Source organism: Periophthalmus magnuspinnatus, chromosome 19, assembly GCF_009829125.3.
Source record: "Periophthalmus magnuspinnatus isolate fPerMag1 chromosome 19, fPerMag1.2.pri, whole genome shotgun sequence".
Lineage (NCBI taxonomy): Eukaryota > Metazoa > Chordata > Actinopteri > Gobiiformes > Gobiidae > Periophthalmus > Periophthalmus magnuspinnatus.
This window is the reverse complement of record NC_047144.1, coordinates 18,690,392-18,718,282: the sequence shown is the minus strand read 5'-3', so window position 1 is coordinate 18,718,282 and position 27,891 is coordinate 18,690,392. Positions and strand designations below refer to the sequence as shown.

General features: G+C 40.7%; 1 protein-coding gene across 1 annotated transcript in view; it reads right to left on the bottom strand.

The window, feature by feature from the left end:
- Nucleotides 1–4,674: 4,674 nt before the first annotated feature.
- Nucleotides 4,675–27,891, bottom strand: part of gsg1l2b (gsg1-like 2b) — a 30,681-nt gene continuing 7,464 nt past the window's right edge. Inside the window, exons 2-5 of the mRNA XM_033984272.1 lie at nucleotides 22,143–22,190; nucleotides 12,442–12,594; nucleotides 6,109–6,220; nucleotides 4,675–4,975 (exon numbers count right to left, since the gene is read on the bottom strand). Coding sequence (XP_033840163.1) covers nucleotides 4,675–4,975; nucleotides 6,109–6,220; nucleotides 12,442–12,594; nucleotides 22,143–22,190 — 614 coding nt within the window. The remainder of the gene's footprint in view (nucleotides 4,976–6,108; nucleotides 6,221–12,441; nucleotides 12,595–22,142; nucleotides 22,191–27,891) is intronic.

Here is a 27,891-nt window from a genome sequence, read left to right as displayed (position 1 = left end):
TCCTCCATCTGCAGATTAAGACACTCGCAACCCAGGTTCAGTAAAGTAAAAATGCAGGCTCCATATAGTTTGTTAAGATTAAGATTTTTTTTTTTTTTTAACGTATAGGCTATTGATTTTGTTTTACTCTATAAACAACCTTTATATTGTAAATGTCGCATAAATCACATGTAAAATGATGAAATGTGGGTAGATCTACTTAGATCCAGTCTCATAGTTAAAGTAACATGTATTTCAGTTTTTGATTGGAGCAATTTCGCCTCCCAGTGGTGATGAAAGGTAAGCACAGCCTTCCGTCTCAACAGAAATAAAATGCTGTTCAAACCCAGGCTAAAAACAAAGTAATTATTTATGAGAGGCAACAATATCAATTCTTTATTAAAAGTAATTCTGTCCATATGGTGCATTGACACGTAAACGTATGGTAATTCTGTATTAAATATTGGTCAGTACAATATTATTAAAGCAAACCTATTCTGCAAGATCAACTTTTCAGAGCTTTTAAGCATGTTATGATTGTTTCCTCTTCTCATTTAACTCCTCCACATTGTTGTTGAAGTGATACGTCCATGTCTGAGTCATTATTTTCTTTAATCACTCATTTTCAAGATGCCATATTGACAATTAGCTCCCATTTTCACCACCGGTAAACGCCCAACAGGACCAGCTTATAAGCAGACCAAGCAGCCGCTTAGGGCCCCGAGGCACCAGAGGGCCCCCAAGAGCCCATACATTTAAATTGAAAATAATGATTGGAAAGTTTTTTTTTCTGAAAACTAAATGTCACTTGGATGTTTATACTTGTCTAAATATCCTTCTTAAACGATTTGATGTTTTGTTTTGTTTAACTATACATGGTCTGCCTACATTTGTTTTTGAGTCAGGCAGTGGTGTGGACAGTTACATGTTTACACCGGTGTGAAGGACCCCTCCCTTCAGCAGAGGGACATTTAAGTGTTTTACAAACTAAAAAGTTAGTTTAGTTAAGTTTTTCTAAAGTACAGGACAATTCATGAAGAGCCCAGAGAAAGATCGTTTTGGGGACAGGACTTTTCAGAGAAGACTCAAAATATGTCCCCATTTTACATCAGTGGACCTGCAGATAAAACAGTGAAGCTGGACGTGTGTAATTCTGCAGAGAGGACACACCTCAGAGGAACAGAGGACAGACAGGACACACCTCAGAGGGACAGAGGACAGACAGGACACACCTCAGAGGGACAGAGGACAGACAGGACACACCTCAGAGACATGAGGACAGACAGGACACACCTCAGAGACACGAGGACAGACAGGACACACCTCAGAGACACGAGGACAGCAGGTGAGTCTGTTTATTACACTGTCTGTTTGTGGTTGGTTCTTTTGTCTCTAAACATCAGATGATGTGAGTGAAGTTAAATCTGCTCCTGTGTCACATTAACAACGATGATTATGACACAAACCTGTTACATCTGATGAACGAAAGAACGACCTGTGAACGACTCCTGAATGTGTCGTGAATGCTCATATAGAGATGAACTGATAGCACATTTTGCAAAATGAGTACGAGTACTTAAGTTTGAGAACTCGCTAATACCGAGTAAAGATCCTGATACCGGACATGTTTTTACTGGTGTTTGATCATAATGGTAAATCTAATGGTAATCTAATTATTTTCATAGATTTTTTTTAATAGAGACTACTTTTTAGAATTCATATCTACTGAAATCACTGTAGTTGGGTATAATTCATATAATTAATTTAGATAATCACCTGGCTCTAATATTTACCACTTCCACTTTGCAGACTGTGCTCCGCGCTAACTGCTAACATGCTAACTGCTAACATGCCACTGTTAGCATAACAGTGACTGCTGTGTTACTTTTACGAGGGCCACACTTTGTCCAATATGTTCATGCATTTCAGTTATAATAAGTTACAACGCAGCACAAGTAAATTAACGCCAGTGCTGAGGTCAGAGTTCAGCTCTGTGGAGAGATGAGCTGTGAGTCAAACAAGAGGCAGCACAGATACAGTGGTATCGGCTCTTGGTATCGACAGCCCTATTGATGAGTACTGAAGCTGATACTGGCATCAGTATCTGTGCATCCTACTCATTAATATGTGCATTTATGTGAAATAACAGCATCCAAAGCCTCACAATAAACATAAAAATAGTGTGATCCTAAAATCCTCTTATTTAATGTTCAGTCCAAATGATCTGATGATTATAAATCTGATGTTATGTCCAGACTGTTTCTCTTATACAACTCTTAACTTGGATCACTACTTTGTACTTCTTGAGTGATATGATTTTGAAGTAAGTGTACCTCTCATTAAGTACATCATTGGCTGCTTTATCCAATTCTGCATTTTATGACATAAAGAGTTGATAAATGTGAGCCCACTTTAGTCAAATGGAACACATTAAAATGCACCAGAAACAAAGAAAAAAATATCCAGAATTTAAAATGTCTTTGGTAGACTCCCCTTCCTGTTTATACTGTTATACTTTTCAGTCTTTTTATAACTGGTTATGATGATGTCTGAATGTTGTCAAATATGAATGTGGCACTGAAGTGGAGAGGGCCCCTAAAGGCTCGGGCCGGCCCTGCCTACATTACAGAGACTTCAAAACTACCATTATATCTTTTTTATTTTTTACATGATTTTCTATTAGAATTTTGCTCCTACAGTCTCAACATGGCCGCTAAAATAGGCATCGCGACAGTATTGTTCTTCTAGCTTTATTTATAACGGAGTCTTGTACTTGTAAACACTGACCTCCTGAGGACAGAATAAGCAACAACACAACAATGTACCAAAATCAGCAGGTTTTTATTTATTCAATTTCATAGAACATATTCTAGAAATGGTTTATATTTATATTTTAAGGTTTACGTATTTATTATTATTATTAATTTTATTAACTTATTTATTTTTTATCACAAAAGTTAAATTACTAATAGTCACTGCACAAAGTTCCACACCATATATGTACATTTAAATTTTAAAACAAAACTCATGCTTCATTTTCATCCAAAATCCAAACCCTTTTAGAAATGAATAAATGTAACATTTACATTTTTTTTTAAAAAGTCAGAACAAACAATATATAATTAAAATAAATCAAAGTTTTCAAATGCACTTCAGAATAACACTCTGCTTTCTGTTTGCAAAGGATTCTTCAGAGAGAGTCCTTATATATATATCCCATTTAAGCATTGCAGGTTAGAAGGCTGTACTGTCCTTTATAGAGGAGCTGCAGCCAGGAGGAGCGCCCCCTGGAGTTTGGCAGTTTGCACAATTGTGATTTGATGTATAGGCTATTGCTACTGTTTCAAATTACACCTTAAAATGTTGACAGGTATCTCAAGTTACATCAAGACACAGTCATAAAACTAACCTGTAGTTTAGACGTCTACAAACATGTCCTAAATGCAGTGCAAGGTTCAGATTTCAGTCTCTCAGGTGTTAATTCTTCTGGATATGTGATCTGTGTATCAAACATAAGCCAATAGAAAGCTTCATGTTCAGTCTTCTCTCTGTTAAAACAGCACCATGTAACTTTCTGGAGTCTTATTTTAGTCTATTTTTTGGCTAAAAAGTTACATGGTGGGGCTTTAAGAAGCTGCATATTTACTATGACATTCAGAGGTAGATCAGAATGATACATCTGTAGATAATGCACTATATCATTTACCATTAAAAATACCCCATTAACCCATCACAGAAACATTTATTAGTGACGTATATGGAGCACGAGCTTCACATTGGAAAACCTCTCATTGTATCAAAAGTCACAGTCAAATCAGGAGACCTTAGGCCTGGCTCCTCTCATGCTGCTGTGCTACTTCTGTTTAAGCCTTTGGTACACATTCATGGACATTCAAGTCAAATACTACACCTGTGCTGCTACCCTGTACCACCAGAGGGAGCTACAGGTCAGTACACTATAGTACAAGGACAACAAATGTCATTCAGTAGTTTGACAGTTGCACAGCCAATTAGCTGTAGCGTTCAGCTTGTACACAGGCATCCATGAAAGTGAAGTGGTCTGCTCTGCCCATGTCAGGTCTCCCTCCAAACCTCCATGAAAGACATAGTCAAGTGTCCAGTGTCAGCCCTCTGTGTACGACCTCATGTCCTCTGCTCCCGTTGTCCTAGAGGTCAGATGTACCCCTTTCACAAAGCAGGGGCTCTGCATTTATCACTGTCTGTAGTAATAGCAGTACCCCTCCAGGGTTCAACAAAACCCCTCACAGAATCTGGGGCTCTTCACAGTGTGGGGGTCAGCAGTGAAATTATTAGATACTCCTCTGAGGGGTACTCAGAGTGGGGTCAGCAGTACCTCTGTAAGCAGTGGAATGATCCGTGTACCCCTCAGAGCGGGGCCAGCAGTACTGTTTACGAAAACATGGGCTCAGCAGTTGTCTTTCTCACTCTGTGGTTGTAGCAGTGCCCTTCAGATTCCTGGGTCATCAATATCCCTCTCACTGTTGGGGGTCAACAGTCCAGACCAGTGGTCAGCAGTAGTCCTCTCACACTTAGGAGTTAGCTGTACCCCTCTCACAGTCTGGGGTTAGTGTTACTCCTCATCGCAGTGGTTAGCAGTACATCTCTCACAGTCTGGAGGTCAGCAGTACCCCTCTCGCACTCCATGGGTCAGCTGTACCCCACACACTCTGAAGGTCAGCAGTAGCCCTCTGAGCAGCCCTCAGGCAAGTCGCTCAGGTCCAAGAACATGGAGGTGTTGGAGAGCCTGCGGCTGGTGGAGGACAGGTCGAGCAGCTCCTCGGCTGTGCTGGGGACAGAGCTCAGGTACATGTCCCACATCTGCTGAGGAGAGTCCAGCTCCAGAAGCTTCTGCTTGATCTTCAGGTTCTTCTCAATGTTCCTGCGCTTGTGCTTGAACTCCAGGATGGTCTTGGTGTAGCGGTTGATGGTGGTGACGGAGGAGGCCATGCAGGCGGTGAATGAGCTCCACGCTAGTCTGAAAACACAGAAACAAGGTATACTTTTATTTAATTTTTTCTTTGGATTTGTTGTTGCTGTTTTACAAGATCTCATGTGTATTATAGGCTGGGTTCATGTAACATTTATTCATTATATACACCAAAAGATCTTCTCAGGATAATGTAGGTAAAAAACATAGACTTATTACAGAAGCTCCATTACAGTGACACTACCAGAGGCAGTGCTCTGCACAGAATGGATCTTACCGCTTCAATGAAGATTATGTATTAATATAAATATGTGAGTCATAAAGGTTAATGCTAGAATGTTGGGTTGGGAGGGACGATCTGCTACAATCGGTCATTAGAGGTGATGAAGTTTAGGAGCAGGATTATGTTGAGAAAAACTGTTAAGGTTAGGTTTCGGGAAATGTTTTAGGGTAGTTAGCATGTTAGCAGAAATAACTTTTAAAAAAAAAACAAATTTGTCACCTACAGCCTTATCTCAGCTTACACATAACATCAAATATAGTCAAAAATATAACATTTTAAGCCTGTTCATAGCAACAAAAGCAACACATCACCGTGGAAACCAGAGCTACATGATGACTTCATCTCTCTGGACCTGACTGTCCAGCACTAACCTTTCATAATGTCCCTAACAAAAAAGTATATAACCAGCCAGTTCAGTAGTTTAGACAAATGCGTATAGTTTAAAATTGTACTCATTATGTACTTTTGTGTACTTGTACTAGCTGTAGTGTACTTGTAGTCACATGTACAACTAGCTGTACTGTACTTGTGCTGACATGTAGCTGTAGTTTACTTGTACTGATGTTGTGTACTTGTACTGGAGTAGTGTACTAGTATTCACATGTAGTACTAGCTGTAGTGTACTAGTATTCACATGTAGTACTAGCTGTAGTGTACTAGTATTCACATGTAGTACTAGCTGTAGTGTACTAGTACTCACATGTAGTACTAGCTGTAGTGTACTAGTACTCACATGTAGTACTAGCTGTAGTGTACTAGTACTCACATGTAGTACTAGCTGTAGTGTACTAGTACTCACATGTAGTACTAGCTGTAGTGTACTAGTACTCACATGTAGTACTAGCTGTAGTGTACTAGTACTCACATGTAGTACTAGCAGTCGTGTACTTGTACTCACATGTAGGACCAGCTGTAGTCCCAGGTCTGAGGTTTCCAGTCCTCTGGGCCCAGACTCACTGTGAGCTGGAAGGCCGTGGTGAACATCATGTGGGCCACCATGCCCAGCAGACCTGAAAACACACATAGGGTGGTTGTTAAGTCAGATGCCCTCCCATCCTCCTGCATCCCTGTAGTGTTAGAGACGAGGGCAGGTCAAATGACTGAAGTTAATCTGCAGACGTTGGGAGAATGAACCAGGATAATGCAAATAAAAAAGGGGAAGAAAAACAAGGATTTTTTTGGGATAGTTTGCACAAAGTCTTAAAACACTTAATTTACTTGACATTATTTAGTAATACTAGTAAAAATACTTACATTGGTCCCCATTTCAAAAAACGCTCCATTGTACATACACAGACTAAACACCAGGATGCAGTGTTCCACCTCAGAAGACTTCAGAAGCTGAAGTTGTCAACTCAAGTTAGAATTTAATCTGAGCTTTATTTTAAAACAATCTGACTATAAATAAGTGATTTAACAGGAACCACAACAGGTGAGCTGATTTGTGCTGTTAAATAAGCCTCGCACACAAGCTAAGAAGCGTTAGCCAACAGTTTTTCAGTTAGCCACTTTCACCTTTTTGTTGAAAATCAAACACCTAAAGAGGATCATGAATGAAGGAGTCTGTGCTCGGATTGATCACAGACCATTTTATCCATTTTATATTTGTTCTTGAGTTTTCAGACAATCTTAAAACTTTTTAGACAATGTTTGCTAATGTGCGCATTGTCTCACCATGGTAACTACTAAACATCCCACCATAGAGATATATGTAGAACACCCCTGGCATGATGTCACTGCAAAGTATCAATAGATTTTGCTGTAAAAGCAGATTATATACTAAATATTAACTATAAACTTTCATATTAAGTTGGATTATATTTCTGTGTTAATACCTGGCAGGACAAATCTCATACACAAACTTGTGCTGAAATGTCCCAGTGAGTCAGATGCCCTCCCCGTGTCTCCATGATGTCTTATTCTGTGTAAAAGCTGCTGAGCCTGTATTTTAGACTTCTACAAAGATGTTCTGAAATGCATGAGATTCTTGGATTAGTTTAGCAGTTCAGAGCAGTTTAAATTGAATCTTAAAAACGATTTCTCCTTTTACTTCGGTCCACGTTAACATACCTGTATAAATGACACCAGTGTAGTCTGCCCTCTCTCTTGTTCGTGCCTGGTTAGCTTGTCGCGGCTCTGATCAAACATAAAGCTACAAATCGCCCTTCAATCGGATTAGCACAAAGCCCCAATCCTGCGCACACCTCCGCTCATCACGGCTGTTTCCACATTTCATATTTCATATCTGTGACCTATATCCAGACTCTAATGCTGTGTTTGGGGTCTGTGTATTATGGTAAACTTCACTTTTTTTTAGTGTTGCGTTCCCCATTAGTACAAAATGCAATGTTTTCTACTTGTATTATCGATATAGGCCTACATATTTTTTTTAGATGCTTGTATAATCACCCTCACATTTTAATTGTAATTGAAATTGCCACAGTTAGCAAAGCCTAGAGACAACATTTATAAACATTTCACCCAAACACAGTTAACCGAGGTATATTTATGACTTAAAGAGGAGTTTTTTAGTTCTGTGGGATATTAACTGCTAACACATAACGTATTTAGATCACCATGTTTCCTTTTATTGTTTTGAAAATGCTATTCACTGAAAACAACATATTAACATGTTTTATAAGTTTCACTATTGTTTGCTCTCTATGCTAAGTCACTCCCCCTACTACTATCACAACACAATCAGCGTGCATCTCATTTCTGAAATTACAGCACATCGCATCAGGTTTGTGAAGTCGTAGTCTACAGTTTTGTATGCTGCTTTTGTATATTTATGTAGTATTGTCGTGTGGGAGTATGAGTGACACAGGCTTGTGGGCGGAGCCTTGCACAGAATCTCACATCTCACTGCGATGAGGGTTCAAATTGAGCTCAGGAGAGATCGCTAAAATACTCAAACACGCACGGGTGACATCGAAAACCTCTTCAGGTCTGTTTTTGATGAGAGAACAGGATTATAACACAGTAAAAAGCTCCAAAAACTCTTTAATATGACCTAGTTTGACAGTTTTGGTTGGAAACATGAAATGATTTTTACATGTGTCATATCTGCTGCCTAACTGCTACCAGGAAACCATAATATAAACACAAGCCTAATATACACAGGAATTAAAATCTGACAAATAAAAAAAAAAAACAACTAAACTGTAAAAATAAATGTGTCCCTTATGCGAAAGTTGCCCTTGTGATATAGCTTTTGCTTTTTAATAATTGTAAGGCAGATTTATTCTTTTAAGTATGCGACGAAAAGATATCTGATCGGAGCTAAAAATCATGAGAAGATAAAAGTTCAGTGACCAAAGATAAACTGCAACTGATATGAAGACTGTCTGATATTTTGGATTCTCGGTCGCAGAGTGATCCGTCCTCTCACTGTGTCAGTCTTCATAAAAACACAAACGCTGCACTAACTTTGACTAACTTTTACAAACGCAGAAATAGGGTCACGATAACAAAATCTGAAGCATGATAAATGATAGTATTGAAAGTACAATGCGAGATAATTCCAGTAAAGCATTTTGAAATGGACGGTACTGTTAAGTCGCCTGAACTGAAGCAAAGACATAGCAGAATGAAGCGATAATTAGCCACAGAAGCTACTTTTTCAAACCTTTACAGCTCAAATTGTATCGTATTACAACAAAAATATCAAAAATCACCCACTTTTACAAAGAAACTGTACACATGATACATTTCGAGATGCAAAATATATTGTTCTAGCTTTCATATATTGAACGATAAGCCCATATAGTAATTTTTGTTGAATTATAAAATGATAATTAGCGTGTATCATCCACATTAGCATAGCTCCGCCTCCCCACAGCCCATTAGTCTTTAAGAGCTTGCTGTGATCAGAGTGCTGAGCTGTTCTGTTATAAAGGAAATGTGCAGTTAGTTTGTTGCAGAGGCCAATAAAAGTACAACACTGTGCCTCATAAACACTTCAATACGCTTTGTAATGTCCCTGATGGCCACCGTACCACCCCGTTAGCGATATACTGCTTGTGTTTAATCAAAGGCTTTGTACCTGATTTTTTTCCTGTCTTAAAAACGAGAAAAAGAGCAATAAATCATTTTAAATTATTGCCAGTAGTCCAGAGTTATTCCTTTATAAGCACTTTTCACAACTTTTAGGGGCCAGAGTGAAGTTTTGCTGTGAGGGTAAAATTAACAACAACTAGCATGCTTATGGGCACTTCCTGGTTTGTGGACATTAAACCCTGGCAGATCATACACAGCTGACATATTTTGACCTCAAGAGCTCCTTTATACAATTTATCTGTAATGGTTTAAGACACATTTTGCACATTTTGGATCCGTCTCAAATGGTGTGGGAACTCAGAGCATCAAAAACGAAACAGAAAAATGAATATGTTTTTGGCTAATATTGCATTGTCAAAATAATAACAGGTAACATGGTGATCTAAATATGTTACGTGTTAGCAGTTAATACACCGTAGAAGTGGTAGACCTCCGCTTTAAGGCCCAGAAACATTTCTAAAAGAGAACGTGCTGTCCCACACTTGAGCCAAACTACTTTTCTCCTTTACACAGAAATATACAAATGTCTGTCTGGTTGTGTGTATCCTGAGAATATTGGTGACAGGCTGTATCCTAATAAGCACTGAATGTTGGGTCTGAAGACACAGCTCCAATAATCTTATAGCATATACAGTATACAGTTGAAACCATAAGTTTACGTTATATAAAAAGACCCATACGCTTTTTTCCCCTAACTGTCTGACATGAAATCAGACTAAACTTTTCCTGTTTTAGATCAATTAGGATTACCAAAATTATTTCTATTTGCTAAATGCCAGAACAATGCGAACATGATTTTTTTAGGCAATTTTTCTTCAACGTCAGAAGTTTACATGCAGTAGTATTTAGTGCCATTGCCTGTAAACTGTATGTCTTGGATGAGATGTTCTGGATATTTCCTTCCACAAGCTTCGCACAATAGTTGGCGGGAATTTTGGTTCATTCCTCTTGACAGAACTGGTGTAACTGAGCCAATGTCTTGCTCACCCATGCTTTTTCATACATTTTCAGTAGGAATGAGATTAGAACTTTGTGATGGCCACTCCAAAACATCGACTTTGTTATCCTTAAGTCACTTTATAACCAGTTTGGCACATTTTCTTTTCTTTTTTTGAATGCTATGCTAATAAAGCCATGTGTTTGTTGTGAACACAATTTGCAGAATGAGACCAGTGATGGTTTATGAACTAACAAACTGCACCAGAGAAGTCCTGAGTTTTATCTGTGATGCAACTAAACGGGCAAAATCGCAAAAACAGAGCATTTTTTACTGCTCAGAGAAGACAGCATTGGATTAGTGGAATATTATAACAAGCATGAGTGAAACACAAAAAACTTCAAGTATGTTTTTGATGCGGTGACAACATTATAACAGATCAGAAAATACCATAATATGAGTCCTTTAAAACTAAAATCTCTGCATAAATATACTAAAACTGTGGCTGTTGAGTGAGCACCACATGTTTTTTTCAGTGTTTTCCTTCATCGCATCTGTTTCTCTCTCCTCTTTCCAGCCAGTTCTTGTTATACTTCCTCTATAGTGTTACAAAGTGCTGAAATCTTGCTTTAAATCTGTAAATATTGTATACAGCGATGCTTACACGGCTAAATTTACCATAACCAAATGTAACTCATGGTTCGTAATAAGAAATACTGTTTATGGAAGCAATGTTTCTGCTGCTGTTGTTATTATATTTGAACCAGGTGTGCCCATAATTCACCAGGGCTCTATCAGAAACGGAGTGGAGTGACACCTCATTATTTCGTAGAATCTGTGTGTGGATCCTCGTGTCAGCAAACCTCTACCTCTGCTCAGTTTGTACGAGGGATTATGGGCAGTCTGTTATGGCCAAATATGTTTCTATTTGCTGTACAGGGAGTGAGATGACAATGGCCAAAACCCTAGCAGTGAATGTTGTTCCACAGTTGTCCCTCGTTATATCTTGGTTCACCTTTTGCGGACTCGTTGTTTCGTGGCTTTTTAGTGCAATTTTACATGTTGTTGTTTTTTTTTTTTTTTACAGCGTACGATCGTGCATTGTGTTCTGCGTCCTGATTGGCTGAGAGACTGTAGACCATTGTCCATCAATCTCCTCCGTGCCGTGTCTCCTGTACAGTACAAGAATGAGTTCAGCTAGATTTACATAAACGTTGGATCGCAGTGTGACTCTGAAGTGCTGTACGTTTGCGATTTGTTTTCTCCCCGACAAAACCCCCAATATGTCGATGAAACGTTCAAAGGCGCCGACGAAGGTTTGAACTTTGTGTTTAAACAAGAGAGAAAAGTGAGAAAATATTAACGCCTGTGTGAGAAAAGTGTATAAAGTGTGTGGTGAGGGGTTTTACAGACAAAAACTTATATTATAATTGTAAAAAAATAAAGCTACTCGGGTTATTTTTAGAACGTAACCCCCACGATAAATGAGGGACCACTGTATACAAGTTTTTTGAAGTGTGGCAAATACTGTAACTGGGAATGTTCGTCGATGTAGCTTTAGTAGTTTTATTTTGATGAAGCTCTGAGTCAGGCCCGCAGCACGTCTCTTTATGTCAAGTTTTGACTTAAATGCGCAATTTAAGTAAAAGTCCAGTGTCTCTTTCCCTCTGCCTCTTGTGTGCGGTGCCGTCTGCCCCCGCTCCACCCTCCCTCACACCTCCTCACCTTTTCTCCTCTTTCTCTCCTCTGGTGCTTCTTATCGTTATAATCCAAGTTATGAAAAGTAAACGACAATTTTCTCACCGTTTATGGCTGAAATTTAAGAGCTAATTTAGTGCACGGATGTCGCATATTTTTCTGCAGATAGCATGTTTCTGTCGGCCAATGCTTTTAGACTTAATGTATTTTATGAAGTCATTACAAACTTTAAATGTGGATTTCTCAGGAATTATTTGCTGTATCCCTGTAGAGACCCTGACATCCTGCTTTTTTTTTAGTCATGTCTATGTTTGCAATAAGATAGAAGATCGAAATTAAAATTGGATCGCTCAATAAGGGGAAAAAATCTTGTCTTTTTGTCTCTTTCGCAGCTTTTACCTCACGATTCCTGATGTAAAGAGCATTTATCTTGACAAGAATGTATCAAAAAACAGCTACAGGCCCTTTAAAAATGGACTTTGCTTTAAATAAATCACTGTACCAACTGTAAGTGAGTGTCGTGTGTGCCAGATTTACCGGAGAGCACGGTGAAGATGGCGGCGAAGGCGTTGAGCTTGAGCCCGTCGATCACGTTCCCGATCTGACACACCTCCATGGACATGAGAATGCCCCCGGTGGCCAGGAGGAGGATGTACAGGCACTCGGCCACGATGCACAGCCACAGCACCCCTGCAAAACAACACAACGCATGTAAGAGGGGTCTCACTCATGATATAATTCAACACTGTGAAAGCTTTATTGTATCTGGAATGTTCCGCAGTATGGCTTTTGAAGAAAGTACCTCAGTTGTGACTGTAATCTTGTTAAAACAGTAAAAGTGCAGGTTACATACAGTTCCTTCAAGAACAGTTCAACAGATGCAAGATAGACAAGTATAATGTTAAAATGAGGAACATTCTAGGAAACATCTAGGAACATTCTAGGAAAACCAATAAAATCTCCATGGAGACAAGCAGGTGACAGACTCGCCACCAGAAAAGTGTCTAATATTACTCTACTAGAGCCACACTGTACAACTTCAGATTTCTGGGGAGGTTTGTAAGTACCACTGGGCAAGTCTAAACCAGGACTAAGCAAGATCTAAACCAGGACCAAACCAGGACCAAACCAGGACCAAACCAGGACCAAACCAGGACCAAACTAGGACCAAACTAGGACCAAACTAGGACCAAACTAGGACCAAACCAGGACCAAACCAGGACCAAACCAGGACCAAACCAGGACCATACCCAAATTATACCTGCACTACACCAGATCAACAAAAGGACAAAACAAATACAAGCACAAAGGAGCAAAACAATCAATATTCAAGTGTCAGAATGTACAAACCATCGCACAGTACAGGAGAGAAGAGAGGATGTGTTTACAATGCGGAGGTCAAAGGTCACGCTAGCACCGCCCCTCACCCTCAGTGATGGAGTAGATCTGGGAATAGGCTGCAGCCGGGGGAGGGACTTATGGATGTGTGGATAAGTACACTGGGAGAGGGGGAGGGGGGTCAGGAGGGTGAGGAGAGATATCACAGGCTTTCAAGGGCCCATGGGTGATTAGAAATGAAACTGAAATGAGATGGAAATGTATTTTGTGAATATGAATATAACCACATGTTTTGGCTACAAAGAGAGCTCTGTGCTGATGGAGTTTTACTACAATAATAATCATTAAAAATAATAATAGGTTGCTTTACAGTTTCATGCATTATTCATTCACTCCACACTCGGTGGTGGTAAGTTACTACTGTAGCCACAGCTGCCCTGGGCGACTGGTCTCCCATCCAAGTACTAATGAGGCTCAGCCCTGCTTAGTTTCTGAGATCTGATGACATCAGGCTTTGACGAGGAGGTCTGGCCATGATACATGGTAAACAGGTTCAAGTCAAGTATGACTTTGACTGATAACTATTCTAATGGAGATTTATTCTTAGTTACAAAAATATTGGACATGATGTCTCATTTCTTTATGTTTTAATTTGATGTTTTGGTTCTCGAGAAGATTATCAAATCAGAAATGAGTCTCTCATTTGGGTTGTCAGTTTCAATGCTGAAATATAGTTTAGATTTATGTTTAGTTTTATACCCTCTTTTCTCTCTCTTCTTTCCCTTTAATCTCCTCTTCCTCTCTTCCCCCTTCCCTCTCTCTTTCTTTCTCTTCCCCTTATCCCTGCTCACTTCTCCCCTCCCTCTCTCTCTGGGTGAAGAAAAAGAGGAAAGAAGAGAGAGGGGGATAATGGAAACACTCTTCTTCCTATCATCTTCTTCATCCTCTCTCCTTCTCCCTCTCCCTCTCTCCTTCTTTTCCACCTCTCTGCCCTCTCCTTCTCTCTCCTTCCTCTCCTTCTCTCTCCATCTCTCTCTTTCTCTCTCCTTCTCTCTCCTTCCTCTCCTTCTCTCTCCTTTCTCTCCCTCACTCTCTCTCCTTTTCTCTATTCTCTCTCTCCTCTCTCTCCTTCCTCTCCCTCTCTCTCCCATCCTTTCCTTCTCTCTCCATCTCTCTCCTTCCTCTCCCTCTCTCTCCTTTTCTCTATTCCCTCTCCCTCTCTCTCCCATCCTCTCCTTCTCTCTCCATCTCTCTTCTTCTCTCCTTCCTCTCCTTCTCTCTCCTTCCTCTCCCTCTCTCCCATCCTATTCTCTCTCCTTCCTCTCCTTCTCTCTCCCTCTCTCTTTCTCTCCTTCTCTCTCTCCTTCTCTCTCTCCATCTCTCTCCATCTTGCTCCTCTCTCCTTCCTCTCCCTCTCTCTCTCTCCTTTCTCTCTCTGTCTCCTTCCTCTCCTTCTCTCTCTCCTCTCTCTCTCTCTCTCCTTCTCTCCTTCCTCTCCTTCTCTCTCTCCTCTCTCTCCTTCTCTCCTTCCTCTCCTTCTCTCTCTCCTCTCTCTCCTTCTCTCTTCTCTCTCTCCTCCTCTCTCCTCTCTCTCTCCTTCTCTCCTCTCTCTCCTCTCTCTCCTCCTCTCTCTCTCTCCTTCCTCTCCTTCCTCTCCTTCCTCTCCTTCTCTCTTCTTCCTCTCCTTCCTCTCCTTCTCTCCTTCCTCTCCTCTCTGTCACACATTTGCTGTAAATACTCGTTGCAGGTTTAGTAACACTGAAGTTCTTATTCCACGTTGTGCATTATAATCTTTATGACTCAGGACGTCCGAGGTCAGAGTTTTCTGCAGGTTGTATGATGGATGATACACACAGGTGGATGATACACACAGGTGGATGATACACATATACACACAGGTGGATGATACACACAGGTGGATGATGCACATATACACACAGGTGGATGATACACACAGGTGGATGATACACACAGGTGGATGACACACACAGGTGGATGATACACACAGGTGGATGATACACATATACACACAGGTGGATGATACACACAGGTGGATGATACACATATACACACAGGTGGATGATACACACAGGTGGATGATACACACAGGTGGATGACACACACAGGTGGATGATACACACAGGTGGATGATACACATATACACACAGGTGGATGATACACACAGGTGGATGATACACACAGGTGGATGACACACACAGGTGGATGATACACACAGGTGGATGATACACATATACACACAGGTGGATGATACACACAGGTGGATGATACACATATACACACAGGTGGATGATACACACAGGTGGATGATACACACAGGTGGATGACACACACAGGTGGATGATACACACAGGTGGATGATACACATATACACACAGGTGGATGACACACACAGGTGGATGATACACACAGGTGGATGATACACATATACACACAGGTGGATGATACACACAGGCGGATGATACACACAGGTGGATGACACACACAGGTGGATGACACACACAGGTGGATGATACACACAGGTGGATGACACACACAGGTGGATGATACACACAGGTGGATGATACACATATACACACAGGTGGATGACACACACAGGTGTATGATACACACAGGCGGATGATACACACAGGTGGATGATACACACAGGTGGATGATACACACAGGTGGATGACACACACAGGTGGATGACACACACAGGTGGATGATACACACAGGTGGATGATACACATATACACACAGGTGGATGACACACACAGGTGTATGATACACACAGGCGGATGATACACACAGGTGGATGATACACACAGGTGGATGATACACACAGGTGGATGACACACACAGGTGGATGACACACACAGGTGGATGATACACACAGGTGGATGACACACACAGGTGGATGATACACACAGGTGGATGATACACATATACACACAGGTGGATGACACACACAGGTGTATGATACACACAGGTGGATGATACACACAGGTGGATGACACACACAGGTGGATGATACACACAGGTGGATGATACACACAGGTGGATGATACACACAGGTGGATGATACACACAGGTGGATGATACACATATCTGCAGTTATCCGTAGGAGCAGCTGACAGTTGCACAGCTCTTTGTTGTGACGTTTACAGTGACATCAGCTGCCATTGGGCACCACGTTTTTTCTAAAGAGGAAATCAGCGGACTTGTTTCATTTATTAAGTTGTTTTAGATGAATAATGTTATTTTAAATGTGCAAATCATAACATAATGCTCCATGGGCGTCATAGATTATAACTATAAATCAGACAGAATCAGCTAAATATGTCTTTGAATGTGCACTGCCCTGGTCCCAGTGGCTTTGAGAAATAGGTTAAATGCAGAGGACAAACGATGCCTTGGGGACAATAGCGTTCCTTACCTTCACCTTACCTAAAGTATACTTGAACCTTAACAAACGGGAGTGTAAGGGCAGCAGAGAGGCGTTATACTCTCTGCTGGTGTGCGTGCTGTGTATAGATCTGTCCCCGGTTAAAAGCACTGGGCTCTATTAAAATAACACAACATTGAGTGACTTTGCCATCTCCTCTGGCACTGTGGGGCTCTCCTACTTATGGGCCTGCTACAGTCTGAGGTAGGATATACTTTAGAATAGAAACACGTGTATAGAGTTGTGAGGCAAAAGGGCCTGTATTATGCAATTTATGTAAGTTCTAATGTTGTTTCCTCATCAAAAACATACCTAGAGTTGTGTTTTGTTTCATTCACACATGTTTAGCACACAGAGTTCTTCTGTCAAATGGAAAACACTCTGTTCCACCTTGTGATGTCACGTGGTAAAACAGGAAGTGCTCCACTGTGTTTGTAAACTTCATAGAACTTCACTAGAATCATTTGGATAACGTCAGCCAATCTTTAATGAACAAAAGGTAAAAAGAGCTGTTAACTTGGAAACTACTTCATGACATCACAAGGTGGAGCAGAGCATTTTGAGCTTTGGAGATAGACGGGTTTAAAAAGCAGCATTGCTCAAACACGTGTGAATGAAACAAACCCCAACTCCAGGCATGTTTTTAATGAGGATACAAGATTTTAACATGGCTTAAAGCTCAAAAGAGTCCATAATATAGAACCTTTTAACCATTTTATAACCTTATTCCTTCATCAAAAACATACTTGGGAGTTGTTTGATGAATCCTGTTACCAAAGTGTGAGCACTAAAAAAAACAATAAAACAAAACATGTGACATTGAATTTCCCAGGATTGTTATGTCATGGGTAAATGTTCAGAGCTAAGTCAATGAATCAAAATGAATTCACTGCAACTGCATCCTTACAAGTGCTTGGAATCACCTCCACACAGATCTGACTATAACCTGGATTGGTAGCAACACCTGCTTGTCTCCATGGAAACAGACCGTTTTTACATCATACTGTTTCTAGATAAATCAATACCATATCCACGGAGGCATAAAGGTGGTGGACTCAGACCCCTCGCCGCTCGGCCTCCAGAAGTTATTTTAAAATGAACAGGGGCTTCATTTATAAATCAAATTGTGCTTGATAGCGAATGTACCAACAAAAACAGAGACTTATAAACCCCCCACTGCACACCTGCACGCAATGTTCCCTTTATTAATCCCAGCCCACCATAAAACGGTGCTGTGCTGATGTGTGTTTCTATATTGGCCACACAAAAAGGAAATTGAAAGAAAGATTAGAGGAGGGTAAATACGGCGTCGAAAACCGAAACCTTGACAACCCAATCGCAAAACACTTGAAAAACCATGGGCCACACAAATACTAACATCCTCAAAGTTATGTCCATAGAAGCTGTTCAGATTAGTGGCAGACTTTAAAAACTGCTGTAGCGAGACAGTATTTGATCGATGCCTTAAGATACACCCAATACCCTGATCTAGATAAAGAAACAGCCTTTTATCCGCTGGCGCTGTTGGGTTGGAGTGTTTGGTGCGAAGGCTCTGCTCCGTGGGACACTGATGTCACCACAACATAACTAATATTAACTCAATAAATGACATGTAAATCGGATCTGAATTATACTCATATACTCAATTCACAAAAAGACGTTTAGTCATTAGCAAAAATAGCATAAACGCTAAACTTCTTCCGGTTTATCTTCAGGTTTTTCTGCATTTATTTCACTTCTTTGTGCCTTTTTAATGTCTCTTTATGCAAATTTCTGTCTACATTTACAGCTACATTTTAAAATTTGTGCTCATGACTAGGCCTGTCACGATAACACATTTTAAAGTTCGATAAATTGAAGCTAGTTTACAGTCACCCTAGAGTAGATTTAAGCCATAAAAACTACTCTAAATGTACAATAATGTTAAAAAATAATAATAAATAGCAGAATTAAACACTTAAGTAGTTAGTTTGCATTTATAATCATAGTCGTAGTTATTAATTCAACCTTTTAAGGCTTAAATCTTATCAAATAACTACAAATTTGCAATGGTAGTACAAAGAAACTGTACACATGATAAATACTAACCCTAAATAAATATCGTTCCAGTTTTCTTATAGTAATTATTGTGACAGTCGTTTAAAAGCCCTGACAAAGACGAAACCTGTATCAAAACGCACTGGCTCATTCCACGTAAGCAACAAAAAACTTTTCCCTTCACCAACAGAGCGCCTTTTTAACCACTTTTTAAACTTTATCACAGTTTTTTTTATACAACAAACATGGCCATTTTCACTGTCTGTCTCTCCTCTCACCTGATCTGACACCTGGCACACCTGGATACAGTTTCCCTCATTACCTGCAGTATAAGAAGTCTGGTTTTTCATCTCCTCCTTGCCAGTTCGTCGTTGATATTACTCCGGTTAGTGGATGAGATTAGCTTCACAAGACATTGCATTACATTTGCTTTGTTCTGTGCCTCTATCGTTATTTATGGAAGCTGCCTGTCTACCTGTCTGCTTGCTAGCCAGTTCAATACCTGTCTCCGCCTCTGGACCCCTCCCAACCCCGATACTTACCACATTTACCTGATCACTAGCCTCGACAATCAACAGTTGAACTACTTACTACGTACTAGCTGTGTGCTGCTATCGTGATCCTGTCTTACGTTTTCCACTGCAGATTTCTGGATTGGTGATTCTATGTAAATCCCTAATCTGCAGAGGTGGAATAGCTCCGTTTTTCACCCTGCACAGTTTAATTAAGGTTAAAACAATTGCAATATTAAGACGGCAATAATCCGGGCTGTTATCTTTAGCCTGTAATAGCCTTCTGATGTGTTCTTCCCTCCCTCCTGTTGCCTCGATGCTCATAAAACACACTTTATTGTTGATTTCAATGCCTGAACATTAGGTTTTATTGTTCTCATTTCACCAACCTGCTGTGTGTGTGTCGCAATTCACCACTTCCCGAAACTTTTTGCAGTCTAAGAAAGGACCCGGAGTTGTGTTGTGTTTACTGCAGACGTGAGCTTTATGAATGAGGCCTAAGGTTCACTGACTTCTTTTTCAAAACTACAGAAGTGATTCTCTGCCTCTTCATAATGCTCTTTCACTGTAACATCCAGCTGCTGTTTATTTACTGTGTTTATCAGCGTATTATTCCTGCAAAGAAACATTTTAATAAGGAGGTATTTTGCTTTTACGGGGTATTAACATCTAACGTCGTGATCTAAATGTGTTAGCGGTTACGGTTTTATATTTGAAAATGTTATATTCTCCGACAATGTATTAACATATAAGTTTCCCTTTCGTTTATGCCGCTCTCAGCCTACCCTCGCTTTGCTCTCCATGCTATGTCACTCCCCATTCAGAACACTATTGCAACACAAATCAGCGTCGTACAAACCCGCTAATGCATCTCCTGCACGTTACATCAAGTTGGTGATGTTGTTGTGTACAGTTTTGTATATTTAAGGAGAATTGCAACGTGGGAGCATGATGAATCTTACGGTTAACCATAAGGAGGGTCCGAATAGCGCCCTGGAGAGCTCGCTAGATTACTTAAACATGCATAAATGACATCTAAAACATCTTCGAGCGGGTTTTCTGATGAGGAAACGACGTTAAATCATGATAGTAAGCTCCAAAAAACCTCCTTCCCAGTCCATTACAGATTGATAAGGGGTAGAATTCTATCCAGTCAGGTTGAATAATATCTTCATGGCGATAAGGAGGTGGCTGACTTTGCACAAGAAAAGTTACATTATACATCAAAAAAGAAAGAAAGAAAAAGAAAGAAAGAAAGAAAAGAACATTTAAAGGGCCTGTACCTGCTTTTTGTCTCTTTGTCTTGCCTCAGTACAGATTATATCAGCCGCTCTTGAGGTCAAAATAAGTACAGCTACGTACGGTCTGCATTTAATTATACAGCGTTTTATTGTAAGATAATCAGGAAATGCACTGTTATCATGCTATCTGTTGTTAACTTTACCATGATGGCCTCAGAAACTCAGAATGCATAAGAAGTGAAGAATAACTGCTGTTTTTTTCAGACACTAAACATCTGTATTTTCAGCAGCTAATAATTGTTTCACATATGCACAACTTGTTTGAGCTGAGGAGTCGGATTAGTTTATCCAGCTCTATATACGAGAGATGAGGAGATTATCCTATTTACTGCGCAGACCCCCATGCCCGCAGCCCCTAAGTGACTTTAAAATGAGTCTACGGACCACTTTGGATCGGCACGCCACACTATTGAGTCGTGAGCGTGACAAAACAAGTGCGCTTTCTTCTCCTGGTGTTTACTTGGATCAATACACGGAGCTGAGCAGCCTTTTGAGAGGACAGGGGAGTGGAGGAGGAGGTAGACGTAATGGAGTGTACTTTTATCTCTACATTACAGAAGGTGGATGCAGCTGAGAGTTCCCCCTTCGTAATGGAACAAACGTTTCAGCGGCGCGCGCGGAACAAAGGAGCTCGTCGGGCACATGTATCATTTACAAACAAAATGACGTTTCTCTCCCCTTAGATCAAACACATTTTCACCGAGGGCCACATCAGCTAAACGGTCACTCTCAAAGGGCCACGTGTAATGTAAATAAACTACTTTTTTAACTTGTTCATTAACTGTCTCTGTATTTACTTCTTATTCAAGTTACAAATATTACACATATATTTCCATTGATGTAAAAAATATGGCTGTATAACTGTATCTCCTGATAAACTGACATTTTAACACAGTCAAACCTTTTAATTTATCTTGTTGCGGGCCACATAAAATGACGTGTGGGGGGCCACATTTAGCCCGGGGGCCTTGAGTTTGACACATGTGCCTTAGATTAACAGACTTCAATGCTTCTCTGATTGATTCTGCTGAAATCTGCCATGTTTTTCAGTCTCCTATAATATTTTTTTTCCATTCCTTTTTAACAAATTGACCTTTGTCTTTCTGAATCCGAACTTCTTCAAACGATACAGAACTATCTCATGAATGCAATCGTCAAAAATAGGTTGGATTTTATTTTCTGAAGTCTACACAGGCTCCTTGTATAGACAGTGTGGCGTTCTCCATTCATTTTTAATGCAGGCTAAAAAAACCGTGACAAATGTGTGTTTTTTACGCTTGTGTAGGGCGACGATGTATATTGATCTGTGCGACTTATTGTAACACGTGATGATGCTTAAGTGAACTAATGCGCCGTTGCATTGTATTTGCGGTAAAAGATTCTCAGTAGCTTTTACGCAGCTCAATGAGAAGAACACCGAGCGCAGGGGGCGTCTACAGGAGACGACGGAGCTCTTGAGTTGTTGCGTACATGTTCTCTGCACTGGTCTGAACACATGAGGTCCACAGCCAGTCCTCCGTCACTAAAAACATGTGATTTGGCTAAAAGTTTGACCGTCTCGTGAGCGCTGGTCGTGGAGCGTAGTGATAGAACGGCGTTTCTTACCTCGCTCGTTCGCCGGGGCCACGTATATGAAGTTCCTGCAGTTCTCACCTGTACAAAAGAAAACAAACATGAAACAGTCGTCATGTGTAACGTGCTGCACTGTGACTGTTAATGACATAGTACCATCATTCAAGCAGGTATTGTACTAGAGCACATGTGTCAAACTCAAGGCCCGTGGGCCAAATGCGGCCCGCCACGTCATTTTATGTGGCCCGCGACAAGGTCAATTAAAAGGTATGACTGTCTTAAAATATCAGTTTATAAGGAGATACACAGTTACTCATTTTTTCATATCCATGCGGTATTTGTAACTTGAATAAGTATACAAAAAGGATTAATTAACAAGATTAAAAAGTAGTTGCATTTATTTTACGTTACATTTGGTTACATTTATACTGTCTTAAATTATATCTGGCCCTTTGAGAACAGCCATTTTATTGATGTGGCTGTCGGTGAAAATGAGTTTGACGCCCCTGTACTAGAGGCACGGGGTGATGTCTTGCCCAAGGACACAACAGTGGCAGCACCAGGCAAAACGGAGATACGTGGCTCTTAAATCATCATTTCTTTTTGTGATGTCATGATGCCCACACTGATTTAAGCTCAGTATCATATCACAAATAACAATCAGTCTGAAAGTACAGGTGTGAGGAGATAAGATGTATGCGGTACTGCACAAAGGGGAGGAGCTTTACCTTTGAAACCTGTTCTACCATTGGACGAATCAGGGACGGCATCTACAATTACAGTATGTCCATTTGTAAAAGGCCCTGTACCTGACTGTAAATGAGGAATAACTTTGGCCCACTGCAAACTGTTTAAAATGAACCAGTTCTGTTTGGTCGAAGCAGTCGTGAGTCTATTAAATTGTCTTGCATAAATAAATGACATTAACGTGTTCAGTTGCACCGTCTCCACTCGCCCATAAGCCCCAGAACGTGTGGATCTCAGCTGTTTGTGCCTCGTCACAGGGATTTGTAATGTATAACGAGGAGTAAGCACTTTTACCAATATCATCTCTATTACTAAACCTGCACCGACGCTCTGAGATTATCTGTCTGGACAAATGTGTGAGAGAGGGAGGGAGAGAGGAGGAGGGAGGGAGGAGGAGGAGGAGGAGGAGGAGGGGGGGAGAGAGGGAACGAGATGGAGAGAAAGATATAGGGAGAGAGGAACAGAGAGAGAGAGAAAGAACGAGAGGGAGAGAAAGGGATAGAGAGAGAAGGAAGGGAGAAGGAACCAGATGGAGAGAAAGGAATAGAGAGAGAGACAGAAGGAGGGGAAGAAGGAGAGAGAGAGAGAAGGAACGAGATGGAGAGAAAGAGAGAGAGAGAAGGGGGGAGAAGAAAGAGAAGGAACGAGATGGAGAGAAAGATATAGGGAGAGAGGAACAGAGCGAGAGAAAGAGCGAGAGGGAGACAAAGGGATAGAGAGAGAGAGAAGGAAGGGAGAAGGAACCAGATGGAGAGAAAGGAATAGAGAGAGAGTGACAGAAGGAGGGGAAGAAGGAGAGAGAGAAGGAACGAAATGGAGAGAGAGAGAGAAGGGGGAAGAAGAAAGAGAAGGAATGAGATGGAGAGAAAGAGATAGGGAGAAGGAACAAGGGGGAGAGAAAGGGATAGAGAGAGAGAAGGGGGAGGAAGGAGAAAGAGAAGGAACGAGATGGAGAAAAAGAGATAGGGAGAGAGGAAGAGAGAGAAAGAACGAGAGGGAGAGAGAAAGAACGAGAGGGAGAGAAAGGGATAGAGAGAGAGAAGGCGGAGGAAGGAGAAAGAGAAGGAACGAGATAGGGAGAGAGGAACAGAGAGAGAAAGAGGGAGAAAGAACGAGAGGGAGAGAAAGGGATGAGAGAAAGGGGGAATGAGAGAGAGAAGGAGGGAGAAGGAACCAGATGGAGAGAAAGGAAGAGAGAGAGAGAGACAGAAGGAGGGGAAGAAAGAGAGAGAGAAGGAACGAGATGGAGAGAAAGAGATAGAGAGAAAGAGAAGGAACGAGATGGAGAGAAGGAGATAGGGAGAGAGGAATAGAGAGAAAGGGAGAAGGAATGAGAGGGAGAGAAAGGGATAGAGAGAATGAGAGGGAGAAGGGGGGAAGGGAGAGGGAGGTGGGGCAGAGACAAAGGAGAGAGAGAAGAGAGAGTGAGGAGGAAGGAAGGAGAGAGAGAGGACAGGAAAGGGAGAGGGGGCAGAGACAAAGGAGAGTGAGGGGGAAGGAAGGAGGGAGAGAGAAGGAGAGAGGGGGGGGGGGGAAGGAGACGGGGCAGGGGCACAATCACCTTGTGAGATCTTGCATGAGACCTTGTTCCATAGAAAATGAATAACTATCAACTCTCAAACACAATTTAAAATAGTTAACCGTCCCCTAGAGACGCTGGAGGGTAATGTGTTACTCTGAGCTCGTCCAGGACAAGGCTAACGCTACAAGGACACTCTGTAACATGGTCATCGCTTAGAGGTCTGCAGGTCACACCTAGTACTCAAAAAATATATATACATGTGTCACTATTAAAAGTACTTAAAGAGATATTATGCCAAATTGACTTGTTGGAACTTTCTACCATGTTACTATGTTTTTCCCTCACCAAAAACATGCATGAAGAGGTTTTAGATGTCCTTCATGTGTGTTTGATTAAGTAATATCTCCCGGCTCAATATTCGAACCCTCCTCACTGTTAGCTGTAAGATTCTGTGCAACGCTCCACCCACAAGCCTACGTCACCCGCACACCCATATGACAATTCTTCACAAAAATACAAAAAACATGACACAAAACTGTACGCAGCAACTTGACAAACCTGATGCGATGTGCAGTAAATAATTAGAGAGATGAGCGCTGGTGAATGTTCATAAAAAACGACTTGTGCCATTAACGACCAAATGAATAAGAATGTAAAATGTGGACTGTGAAACAATGTCTTTTAGTAAATGAGTTAATTGGCGACCATAACTTATGACCTAACTGAAACGTGACTCGTGAAAAACGACTATGTTAGACTGTCATTTGAATTTTCAGAGCGCCAGGAGCACAGGCCGAGGTGGTGGTGTGGTGTCATTTCACACTCTCTCCAGTTTACTACTTGGTCCTAAAACTAACAATGCATTTCACACATTTAAAAGCCTCTTACTGTCAATCAGTCGGCCAAATTGTAGAAACCAAAAAGCTCTTTTACTGTTAATAATCACCAAGCTCCTGGTCTTTATTCGAGTTTCTGGTTGAGCTCTCTGACTTTATATCAAGTCTAGAGTTAGCTTGAGAAAGGATTGTAATAGTTGTAGATTTTAACGTACATATTGACAATAGAACACGGCACCAAAGGCATAACTAAAACACCCACTGCTAAGGTGTGCCGCAGGGTTCTGTACTCGGTCCAAACCTGTTTACACTTATCAGAAAACATGGCATTGACTTCCACTGCTGATGATCAATCAAACCAGATCAGATCCAGTGGATAAACGTAGTGCCTGTGTGAAGGACATAGAAACCTGGATGACACTTAATTATCTGCCGCTTAACCCTGAAAAAAAAACAGAGGTCATTGCTCGAAATGCCTGCGAGACTCTTTATCTCAGCAGAGAGTCGCACTGGACAATGTCGATGTAGCCTCCAGCTCTACTGTAAGGAACCTCGGAGTCTTATTTGATTATTATTCAGTGGTAAATATCCGTATTCAGTTTGTAGACAAAAGTTGAAAAGTACATAAAAACAGGAAATAGCACAGAGCTCTAAAACAGAATACCTCTACCTATGTCACCAACAAGAAATATTCCATCCAAAATGCAGGAAGAATTTTACTGACAGTTCAAAACAAATTGTAGACCAGGATTAGAGCTGATGATCCTAGTTTAATTCATGAACTGAACTACTTTTGTCCTAGTTCAGGCCTGCTTAAAGGTTCTACTGTATATATTACACAAAACTGACTCATTTGAGCTTTAAACCATGATATAATGTTGTTACCTCATTATGAGAGAAGAACTCAGACTAAATATGCAGGGTTTGTGTGTTAAAAAAGAGTGAATGAAACAAAACACAACTCCAGGTCTGTTTTTAATGAGTAAACTAAATGATAACAGATGAGAAAATTGCATAATATGGGACATTTAGTTGCTGGTTTAGAGCTGCTGGTGGACTTGTACTCACAGATATGGTTTAGTCCTGGTTTAGTTCTGGTTTAGTCCTGGTTTAGTCCTGGTTTATGTGATTTAGACCTGGTTCAAGGCTGAATTCTGCTGGGGTTTTGTCCTTTTTTCCCCACTAAAAGTCAACAGTAGATTGCTGTAGTTGAATTGTACCACTGTCAGTTGTTTGTGGATATTATCAAGAAGAATTTTTTTTATTTTTTTTATGGTTTCATAGTTCACCGTCTCAACCACCAAATAGAAGCTTTCAAAATCCAAAGTCCACAGTCTGTGTTATAATGCAAGTTTTAGTTTTAAATTCTGAATAGATAAAATAGCCGACAGTAGCTCAGTTGCTGGAGTGTCAGAGCTACTAATCCACAAGTTGGCGGTGCGATTCCAGCTCCCACAGATGAATGCTATTGTTGTGTACTTGAGCAAGACACTTAACCACCTCGCCCCCCCAGTGTCTGAGTATGAATGTGTGAGTGAATGGGTGACTTTGAGTGCCTTGAAGCTGGAAAAGTGCTATATAAAACGTGCTGGTGTAAGGTGGTCCCATAGACTGTTTATATAAATGGACGTAGCTAACCTGCTAGCCGCCACTTTCCGAATAAGAAGTTAGCATGGGCGCGCTGGCTTCGATTCACTTTATATGTAAAAAAACTGTCGACCCTCTGTCTGTAACTGCTGCATTTTGGTCTTAAAATGTTCGTATTAACCCGCTCTACGTGATCCTTGTGTTTTTATTTACCTTTTTTAATCCAGAAATCAAGATATGAACATTAATAACAGACAAATGAAGCACCTTCTTTCCCAGAGGTCACCCCCGCTAGCGTTAGCAACAGGTTTGATTGACAGTGTCGCTAAACACCCGATCCCTTCTAAACTAGCGGTGCGGGCAGGAACAGATCTGGCTCCTGATTGGCTCTTTGGTTGCTATGATACTCAACTCCCCACTTATATCGACTGAAATAACATGGTGTAAACAACTGCGTAACAAAATTTGACTTTTTTTTTCCTCATCATATTATCAGAAATTTATAAAAGTGACTCCACCGGACAAAAATATAGTCAGTAAGCGAAACGTATAAGTGCATGAGATTAAATAATTCAGATAAAAGTCACATGTGCCACCGTGATCTCAATAAAACAATGGGACACTCTTGCAGTTGTTGTATTGTTTTGCTTCTTTACAGCCAAGAAAACTATACATAACCAATCTATTTTTCCACATTTTCCATTTTTTGCACGAGCCGCACTGAGCGCTGCATTGTATGGGACAGACAATAGGCCCTAATGCGTCTAAACACGTCAGTCATTTATCATTGTATTGTACTCGGTCTAATCTGTGACTATTGTACTGCTGAATATCTCCCGTATGAAACCGCACACGTATAATGATGGATGTGAGGCGAGCTGTTGTGTCTGATAAAATATTCATATCGGTGTTTATTAAGTATTGTATTGTTGAGTTACAGATGACATCACAGTATTCTATAGGATGATACTAATGAATACAGAGAGGGGGAGCTAAAATTAAAATAGTTAAAATGTTTAATTATGTTATTATACCTCTGTATTATAACATAATTTCACATTTTAACCTTAGATTTTGTCAGTACTTGATC